Source organism: Solanum lycopersicum, chromosome 4 (genome assembly GCF_036512215.1).
Source record: "Solanum lycopersicum chromosome 4, SLM_r2.1".
Taxonomy (NCBI): domain Eukaryota; kingdom Viridiplantae; phylum Streptophyta; class Magnoliopsida; order Solanales; family Solanaceae; genus Solanum; species Solanum lycopersicum.
Genome location: NC_090803.1, coordinates 64,217,061 through 64,227,995, shown reverse-complemented (window position 1 = coordinate 64,227,995; position 10,935 = coordinate 64,217,061). Strand labels below are relative to the sequence as shown.

The window sequence follows — 10,935 nt, the reverse complement described above, 5'->3', positions numbered from 1 at the left end:
TGTTCACACTTTGAATTTTTATTTTTTTTGAATAAATGGAGCAAGTAAAAGAAACTATAATATTTGTTTCACATTCTCGGACATGAAATTTTTTCTGAAGTTAAATGGAGTATGCATCAAATGGTTTTTAGTAAAAGAAAAAAAAATATAATACTTAACACTTTTTAAATTTTGATAATCAATTAAACTAATCATCACAAAATTAATTAAATTCAATATTTTTAATAATCATATTATAAATTACAATTTTTTTACATATCAAAAATAGTGAAAAAATCAAAATATTTATCAAAATTCATATTATTCAAACTTGAGACACAAAATACTCTACCTACTCAAATATTCGTGACGCTGTATAACTCTAAACAAAAAAAAAAAAATTCTTTTTTAAATTTGCTATTAAAGATATTTATGTAACTATAAATTATCTGTGTTTACGTATCGATTAAAGATATTTTATTGCAGGGAATATAACATCACTCTTTACAAATCTGTGTACTTAGAAGCATCAAATAAGAAAAGCAGGCCTAGTACATCATCAATCAAAATTGAGAAGTGATTTGGTGGGCCATAACATGCATGGTACACAGAACTCATGGAGTTTTGATGGACCATAGAAGCACAAGATTATTTATGAAAGAAGAAGAATTGTTAGGTTAGTTGGCACTCATACAAAATATAAAATATGAGTGTGTAACAGCAAAGAGAGCTCTGTTACAACAGTTGGCAAAATGTGTCAGTTAAAAATTAGGAAAAGTTATGTCAAACTTGCCCTTCAAGAGAAGAACAACAACCTCTCCAATATGTTGTATGTGAAATCATTTAATTGGATTGCTCGGTGCACTAAACTCAAAGGTTTCAAAAAAGCGTTTTATATATAGTTTTATCTTATATTTCTATAAAGATTTAAATTAGTCAAAAGGTTTAATAAAATAATGATTGTTCAAGTCATATAAAGAGTCTGAGATCAATAACTTGTTTCACATCTAGGATCGGAGATGTGTTGATAATTTAATATGAGAATTCAACATCTTTAGTATAAATATGACTTTAATACGAATTAAAGAAACAAACTTTGAATCTAACTCAACTTTAAAAATTACCTAAATCTTTATCCCACGACTTAATACAAAATTGTTTCTACTGTTTCAATTTATGATATCTTGATTATACGATAACAACTTTATCGATCGGTTTAAAAAGACAGTATGTGAAGCCATTTATTAACTGGAAATATTAAAAAGCATAAATGTATAGGAATGAGTGTGTGTTTACAATATTTTAAAGGAAAGGAAATTACAAGGAGTAAAGTATGGGGAAAAAAGGGGGAAGGATTAGGTTCTGTAATAATTTAAGCAACCATTTCTGTAAGAGCAGTTGGCAGTAGTTAGTATGTCTTTTATAAAATCATAGATGTCACCATTTTGCTTGGGCAGGTAAAATACCTTTTACTATCTTCTTAAGTATTACTTATTGCTTTCTCTTTCCAAAAATATATAATTAGTAGTATAAAGTTTGCTTCTTTACTAGTTCTTGAAAGTACTCTCAGTTGGTGAATTTAAGTGGTGCAAAAGGGGTACTATCAAAAACCCAATTTAGGGTACTGTATGTTATATAATTGGGGTTAGGAATTAGTGCTTTTTATTGGCATTTTTAGCTAACATATTTCAGAATATCTGAAAAGTCTTGTTGGAGTCTATTCTTTATCTTGATACTTGTGGGGCTTTGAGTTGTTTTTTGATTCTAAGCTTCAGCTGAGACAATTGGTATATTTCCTTAACAAGAACCTTTTTTTTCTCTTTAACAAACCCCATTTCTCATCTCCATATTGAATTTGCTGGAAGATAAAAAGAACAGGTTAATGTGAAGCTTGTAACTTTCTCTTTGCTGTTTTTAATAGTAGTAAACAAAAGGAATCTGCTTTCTTTTCTATTAGTGTGAGCTGTTATTTCACCAATGCTTTCATTTCTCTACTTTATGCTCTGAAAGTTTCATACTTTCTTGTCTCTGAGAATTAAACTACTTTTTATTTTCCATGTTATTAGACTAGGCTTGATCCTAGGGTTCTTGAAAACAAACAAGGGGGGTTAAAGATTTTATGCCTAGTACTTTGGATTTTTTATTTTTTTACCTTTGTTGTGTGTCTATAGGATGCTGCATTGAGAGATTTCTTTTGCTTTAAAGCTGCCAAGTTATTTTGTTCTTTGTTGAGTCTTGCAAGATATTACTACTTCTTTTTGGTCAAACCCCACTTTACCTTTTCTTTTTTATTTTTCTTGCACAGAGTTCCTTTCTGTCAAATAACAATCAAGTTCTTGGCTTTGGTTAAAAACATTGCATTGGTGTTGTTGCCTTTTTGAAGGTTGCACGAATTGAGTTCAGAACTAAATTTGTGGATCCTGAGCTATCTGCCTTTGTATTTTCTTGATAATGGGTACTAAGGAAAATGGTTCTTTCAATTGCCCTTCTACTGGGATGAATAGAGCAGATTCAATGCCTAATGTTGACCCTTTTAGTGGTTCTGGTTGGGATCCACTTCTTTCACTGAATCAGAAGGGGGGATTTAAAGGATCTTCAGTTGTTGGTCACAATGAGTTTGTCAATTTGCCCTATCAATCATCTCAGTTTGTTCACTATCCATCTGATTCAAATCTAGCTGAAATGGTCCCAAAGATTCCAGCTTTTGGAAATGAAAGTTACTCAGAATTGGTCAATACTTTTCCTTTACAAGAACAGCTTAGAGGGGCAAATTGTTATGCTAACTATGTTAAGAACAGAGGGATTTCCACTGAAGGAGAGTGCCAAATTTCTGGTGAAGGTGCTGTGGAGGTTTCACCTAATGGGAAGAGGAAAATATCAGAAAACCATTCTTTATCCAATGCCAACAAGGTATATTGCCATCTTTTTAAGTAATTTTGGTCAGTAGGTAGCAGATCATTGCCTTGTTGTTTGTTCATATTATTAGTCCTAGTATTGCTGTGTAGTTCTTTATCCTTCAAACTATCTTATTATTACTAGTACCTCAATTATCATATTGCTTTTAAGCCTTTCCGGTTAGTAGGTAGCAGTGCATTGGCTTGTTGATTGTTCATATTAGTAGTCCTAGTATTGCTCGTGTAGTTTCTTGCCCTTCGAAATCTGTTACTATCTTTTGATTCCTTGTACCTCACATATCATATTATTTTGTTGTTGTTTATGTTTTTTGTGACTATATGCTGTTTTTGTTATTAGCTATTGTTTCTTCTACTTCCTTTACTTCTTTTGTTGGACTGCTTTGAACTGTTTTTTTCTTGAGATGGTCTATCAGAAACGGCCTCTTTACCTTTGAGGTAGGGTAAGGTCTACATGCGCTCTACCGTCCGCACACTCCACTCTGTGGGATTACACTGGTTAATTATTGTTGTTTTTAAGTCTTTTCGATCATCAGTGTTGCTGCTAGAAGATGTCCATTTAGTTTTTGTGCTTTCTTCAATGTAGAATGTTGAAGGAGAGCTGCAGAAGGCTCCATCAAGAGATAGTTCAGACTGTTCAAAAGAACAAGATGGTGGAAAAAGACACAAAACAGACCAAAACGTTAGCTCTAACTTAAGGAACAAGCAAGCAGGGAAACAAGTTAAGGATGACTCTGATGGTGGAGAACCTCCTAAGGATAATTATGTTCACGTTAGGGCTAAAAGAGGGCAAGCCACAAACAGCCACAGCCTTGCAGAAAGGGTAACTCATAGTCTACTATTGGCCTTTAAGGATAATGTTGTAATCAATTTAAGTGGTTTATCTTTTCTTGACATATTGAATGAATCTTAAAAGTCATTTTGGCTGGCAGGTGAGGAGAGAAAGGATCAGTGAGAGGATGAGATTGCTTCAAGAATTAGTTCCGGGCTGCAATAAGGTAGTTACTAGTTTTATTGTTGCTTAAACTTTTTGGTTATTTGTGTTCTATGGTTAACATTGATAATTTTTTATTTTCAACAGATAACTGGAAAAGCTGTGATGCTTGATGAGATTATCAACTACGTGCAATCGCTGCAACAGCAAGTTGAGGTAAACATGATAGCCTCTGGCTCATATTTTTGTGTTTTCTGTGCCTGATGAGATCAAATTTTAATTTACTATTGAAACACAATTTTAGATAGACATAACTATATCATGTAGGATTAATCCAATGGTGCTCGTTAAACATATTTTGTTAGCATGAGGTTTTTTCTTCTGATGAAGAATCTTGCGAGATCATGGTTCGTTTTGAGAAAAGTAAGCTTGGCCTAACAAATTAACATAAGAGGGATCCAAGTCAGAAAATGTCTGTGATAAATGAGAATTAATTTTGACTCAAGGATATGTTCATTGTACCGGTCTAATGCAGGGAAAAGTATTCCTTTCCTGTGTTAGAACTAGCATTTTTATCATCCTGTGTTAGAATTTTTTATCATCTTGTGTTAGAATAAGTGTTCCATGCTTTCAAGAACTGATTAAACTGATTCCAAATTTGATCTGATTCGATGTTGCAGTTCCTGTCAATGAAACTTGCTACTGTAAATCCGGAACTGAACTTCGATATTGATCGTATTTTATCAAAAGAGGTAAGTTCACTATGTGATCATCTATATTCAATATTCAACTATGAGGTTTAAAATTCACCTGCATACCCTTAAATGCAGATGCTCCATCAGCAAACTAGCAATGCAGCTCTTCTTGGTCTTGGTCCAGGGCTAAGTTCCTCTCTTCCTTTTCCTGGAATTTCTCATGGAAGTTTTGCTGGTATCCCCGCAACGACACCACCCTTCCATCCCTTGCCTCAGGTATAACCAAAGTTCTCTCATAGGAAAAAAACTTATGTGCGCTCGATGTTCACGCCAAGTAAATAAATGCAAGACCTGACTCAACATATACACTGTTAACACTAAACCATAGTTAGGTAATATGCAAATTTTTGTTTGATATGTGACTCATAAGTAAATGTGCTGCTTGACTTGTTTCGGTTGACATCTATGTGCTCCCACAGTTGGTGTGCACATGTAGACACTTAAACTTGTATAAAGTTGAACAAGTAGATACACGCGTCCTACAATGCAATTCAGTTGAGATACACTTGAACTTAGATGTATTAAGCAATGTATGATGCATGTGTACTTGTTCAACCTCGTACAAGTTTAAGTATCTACGCGTGCACACTAAAGTTGGAGGGCATAGATATTAACTAATGACAAGTTAAAGAGAACGTATATGTATTATTGGTTTAGTGTAAATACGAGAGCAAGAGTATTTTCCGTCTCTCATCCTTGCAGTGGCAAAGACGGGAACTTTGTTCGGGTGTTCAAGATTAGTATGAAAAATAAACTTTGACCTATACATTTACTATAATAGTTTATATAACGGAACATCCTTCACTGTACGTTGCTACGGCATTGCATCCTTGTTTCACATTCTACTCATCTTCCAAAAATGGTAAAAAAGTGAAGTCCTATTTTTTTCGATGCAGAATGTATGGGACAATGAGCTTCAAAGCCTTCTTCAAATGGGATTTGATTCAACTTCATCTATGAACAATATGGGACCAAATGGTACTGCTCCTTAGCTACTGCACATACACTCTTTATTGTAAAGAACATGTTCAATCTCTTAAATTTTTTCCCAAGTAAAGAACTGATTTCATGTAAACAGGACGGTCAAAGTTGGATCTGTAGATTCTTTTTCGGGACAGATGTTTGCGTTGTTTTACTATGATCAGACGATTCTATTTACCCCAATTGACTGCAAAATGTGTTTTGCATACTTGGACAGAAGATATAGTGAAAATTTACTTTTACTTTTTTCTGGAGTTGTATAGGATATTAGCTCCTAACTCATTTTGTGTTCTTCGAGTTTTAGCAGAAGAGATTATTTTAGATTGGTAAGAAATGAACTGTACATTGAAAACAAGAAACATCATTTGGGGTAAAAGATGTCTTGTTTCAATTATGTTTGTGCAACCTGTAAGAATTTGTTTGAGGATTTCTGAGAGAAACAAACAGTGGTGATTTTCTTGTAAAGTCTTGTCATATCTGAAATGATCATCAATGTAATTGTGTTTTCTTTTTCTTAGTCTATTACCCCTAGTCAATTTCTTCTTTATGATGTTTTTGTACCTTGAGAGGCCACGGGCGGATCTAAGGTTTGACAAAATTCAGTAACTTTGGTCTAAATCTTCGATGGAAAAAGTAGTGATTTTTTTTGTGAAATCTTTATGGAACTCTTTGTAGAGAGTTGAAAAGGCAACAAGTACAATTTCACCATTTTTATAGTGATTATTGTGGCATTCAGGGGCAATTAATAGGAACTATTCTCAATATTTCGTATGTGTTAGCACATGAATAGTTTGGTGTTATGGCTTCCAGAAGATTTATTTGCAAAATTTTTACGAAACTCTTTAATAGGGAGTTGGGGAGCCCTACGTACAGTCTCACCATTCTTAGAATGATTTTTTGGTTTCTAGCGGTCAATTTACGAAAATTAGGCCATTTTCAGTTTGTTGTAAATATTAACCCATGAATATTTTTGTGATGACTTGGGATGATTTTTCTGCAATATCTTTACGGAACCTTCCATTGCGAATCGGGGAAACAATACATACAAGTCTCGCCATATTTAGACTGTTTTTTGGATATTTATGGGCCTTTTTACATAAATATAGTGGTTTTCTCAAATTTTTTTATATTTTAGCTCATAAATATTTTTGTAATATGTCTTCTAGATGTTTTTTTTGCGAAACATTTTCGACTTGTTTAAATATTTAAAATAAATTTTGTTTCTTTATTTGTTTTGTTATAATCAAGAGAATTTATTTATTATGTGCAATTATAAATAATTTTTTTGATTAAAATTTGATAAGAAATTGGGAAGGCTACCCCTATAATCCTTTACTTAGCCCATTTTTTACCAAATTCATCTCAGCCCAACAAATTATTGGACAAAGTTGGGCTAAGAACCTTGAATTGGCGATCATGTTAAACATCTTGGGCCATGAAAACATTGGTTCACAATATTGTGTAAATGAGAGTCTTATCACTTCCTCGATTCACTTTTACTTATTACACTTTACTTTGTAAGAGATAATTTGACTAATTTTTAAAATAAAACTAAATTATCTTACTTTAACTTTTAAGATTTTAAATATAAATATTTAAAAAATTATACAAAAAATACTACAAGTTGCAATTCTTCTGAGCTAACAATTTAAGCTGTTTGCTGCCATGAGTCTTAGAGCATGTTTGGTTCAGCTTAAAAGCTAGTCAAACTGACTTAAAAGCTGGTTTTTGACTTATTTAGCTGTTTGGCAATACTCAAAACAACTTATTTTAAGTAAAAAAATTTATTTTAAGCCAAAAGTTAAAAGCTGGGGTAGGGGTCCTTTTTTTTTCCAGCTTATAAGCTGTTTTAAGTTGACCACATTTTTACCTTTTTGCCCTTAATATTTTTATACAATTTTCAAATTACCTACATAACCCTAACATCTCTTTCTTCTATTTTTCCCTTTTCACGTGTGGATGATAGACAATTACTATTACTAATGAATGAAAATAAAATAAATCTTAAATCTTTCAAGTGATCTATTCAAATTATATATTATTAAAATGTAAAATAAGTTGCACATATAACTTAAATAAAAATTTATATTCCTCTTATAAATAATTTGTGATAATAAAGAAATATGTGAATGATAGACAATTATTATTACCTATGGATGAAACTAAAATAAAATCTTAAATCGTTCTTTAATCTATTCAAATTATATATCTTTAAAATCTATAATAAGTTTATATTCCTCTTATAAATAATTTGTAATAAGAAAGAAATATGTGAATGATAGCAAAATATAATTATTTATGGCTGTAAAATATAAATTAATTAACTTTTATTATGTCAACAGCTTTTAAGGGTATTTCAGACATTTTGATTTAAAAAGCTGTTTATCAGCACTTATTTGCCAAACACATCAACAACTTTTTTTTTAACTTCAGCACTTTTATCCAAACGCATAACTGCTTATTTTAAAAATAAGTTTCAGCACTTTCAAAAGTACTTTTTTAAAGCTGCTTTTATTAAACCCATCCAAACGGACCCTTAACATACTGAAACTAATTTGAGTAACTTTCAAACATTAAGTACCATATAGCCCAGTAGATTTTTTAAAAATTATTGTGAGGCAGGTTGCAGATTTATGTGGATTTAAATTTAAATTTTAACTTTTTACATGTCTTAAGATTACTAAGATAATACATGAAAACGGTTCAATCAAAACTAATATGATTGCGCATTCTAGAAAATAAAATTTTAAGTCGTCATCAATTAAAGTATATCTAATTATGTAGTTTTTCCTAAAAATGTTATGTAGGGTGAGGTGAGGCGAGTAAAAAATGAAAAAAAAAATTATTATGCAGAACGAAGCAGGGAGGGTTAAAAGCTTTACGGGTTAAGCTCACCCCGCCCGCACCACTCCATTGCGTAGATACATGAGACATACACTTTATAATGTAGTGTTATCTTAAACACGATTTTAAATTGTTTAAATCTAACTTTAACTATTATTTTTTTCCACAAATTGAAGAAATTTCATAAATAACAAAGAAACTACATTTAATAAGCCTTTTTCCACAGTTTGCCTAATTACGTTGTACATTGTAGTTTCATTTGCTTTGTGTAATTCGCTTGCCAATATACAAACATACTAAGTATATACAAATTTTTCATTTAGAAAAAAATTCATAACTTATATAAATCAAATGTATAAATAGAATAATTATATACAAGCTAGTTACACATATATAAATTCATAGTCTATGCAATTACAATAATTCTGACTCTATATAATTATAAACTAAATTATGTAAATTCTGAATTTATATAACTAAAACATGCGGTTAATTTTCCTCAACTTAAAAGCAACGTTTTTATTTGGCTATTGAGTGGAATTTTTGTAGTAAAATAGTGAGATGATATCATTGTTGTAAATTTGTTCATTCTTATCCATTTCCCTTTCGAAAGCTTTTTGCCAAAAGTAAAAATGTTCCTTTTAGTAATTTCTTTTAAAAATTTGAAGTCACTCATATGCCAATAGACATTGTATTTTCGAATAATAATACACGCTCTGGTTGTTTTGAGATAATAATTTTGAAATAAAATTTGAAAATAATTTTGTTACATATTTAATAGGAGGTATTAATTTATTTTGAAATATTTATTTCTCTAAAAAAAATAGAATTACTATCTCAAAATTAAAAAAAAACAATTTTAAATATTTTTATTTATTTCATTTCGCTTACCAGATCTTGACTACTATATATATGTTGTTATAAGAAGCCGGCAGATCACCTCAATTGCAATGTAAGCATTAGGCAAATTTATGGTTATATAGCCATCAAATTTCTTTATTCGTAGGACATGTCACATGAAACCAAACAAACCATAATCTTATTTTTCACGCTGAATTGTCGCAGATATTCGAGACAATGAAAGAGTTATTTGAATGGTAAATATTCTACATTTTTAATTTATAATTTATAAGTTCAAATTATTAAAATAGCAAAAGCAGAAGCTCTTGAGGGGAATGATAGAAAAATGTTCGATACGAACTTTCAAAAGAATCATTAGTTTTAAAAAATATGAAATTAGGAAAATTAATTATTATATGTGCATTGATAATTGACTACATGAACTTATACAGTTAATGATAAGATTTTTTTTTTCATTACAAATTAAATACTTTAGAACATGATTGTCTAGACACACGTGTTATGTTTAATTTTTTTTTTCAATCTTCCCTTACGACCTCGTCAAGACATTAGTCAAATTCTATAATTTCTCAAGAGATAAGTTCCACGTAAGATAAAAGACAAGTAAATAATTGATCAAAGCTACATGCATGTTTAATAATTAATGTTATGATAATCTATTTTATTTCTAATAATGATAAAATATTTAGTATTATTTCTCATAAAATTATCATAGACTCGTTTGAAATATAAATTTTTTTTATTAAAAAGCGTTAAAAAGAGAAATACGATTAAATTAAAATATTCCAAATAAAACAAAAGCAGAGGTGGATTCACCTTTATACGTGAGTGCACGTGAACTCATTAACTTTGAAAAAGATCATGTGTATAATCTATTTTGATAAACTAACAAAAATTAAGATGTAATTAACAATATACATATGAACAGCGTAAAAAATCATTGTGACACTAGTACAAGTTAATAAATCACCTATGAGACCTGAGTTCAATTCCAATCTAATGTAAGTGTGTCATATTGTCATATTATTTTACCTCTAATATTATTTTGATACTATATGTTATTTTTGTCAGAGAATAAACATGAAGGTCACAAGTTAAACAGAACAATGATCGATGGTGACATTAGTTCGAGTTATAACGATTTGGAGTCATGTTCATTCGAATTTATATATATATTATAAAATAAATATAATATATAGTATAATATGATATCTGTAACAAGTAACATGGAAGCTATAATGAATTGGCAATTTATATATGCAAAGTCTCTATATTATAATAAAGGCACGTCACTATTTACGTGTCAAATTCACGGATATCAGGGAAGTTTGTTAACTAATAAAACAAGCAAAAAAAATCACCTAGATCAACCGTTATTAATAAAGAAGAAAAAAAAACTAAAATTTCTTTTACAAAAATAAAATAAAGTACTCAAGAAATATTTAAAAAAAAAATAAAAATATATATATATATATATATATATATAGGGTAGTTAATAAGTCACATAAAAGCCAGTAGGTTGTGACACCAAACATTACATAAATAATATTAGATGTGTCCCTCTTTCTAATATTTATATTAAATGCAGTCATGTTGATATTCATGTTCATTTGATGAGAGTGTTACATCCATCTAATTACACTCCAGCTACAAATTCATTAATTACATG

At 30.3% G+C, this 10,935-nt stretch overlaps 1 protein-coding gene across 6 annotated transcripts; it reads left to right on the top strand.

Annotated features, from left to right (window-relative positions):
• Window positions 1–1,229: 1,229 nt before the first annotated feature.
• LOC101251469 (transcription factor bHLH74) lies at window positions 1,230–6,078 on the top strand. 6 transcript variants are annotated; one of them, XM_010321990.4, is made up of 9 exons: window positions 1,230–1,436; window positions 2,285–2,889; window positions 3,478–3,714; window positions 3,824–3,889; window positions 3,973–4,041; window positions 4,506–4,577; window positions 4,656–4,796; window positions 5,477–5,558; window positions 5,659–6,078. In XM_010321990.4, the coding sequence occupies exons 2-9, from the start codon at window positions 2,431–2,433 to the stop codon at window positions 5,679–5,681; spliced, it is 1,149 nt and encodes a 382-aa protein (XP_010320292.1). In that variant the 5' UTR covers window positions 1,230–1,436; window positions 2,285–2,430; the 3' UTR covers window positions 5,682–6,078. The 6 variants fall into 6 exon arrangements, with proteins under 6 accessions (XP_010320292.1, XP_019069218.1, XP_010320291.1 ...); XM_019213673.3 differs by having other exon boundaries at window positions 1,252–1,436; window positions 2,363–2,889; XM_010321989.4 differs by lacking the exon at window positions 1,230–1,436 and adding an exon at window positions 1,489–1,766.
• The last annotated feature ends 4,857 nt before the right edge of the window (window positions 6,079–10,935 follow it).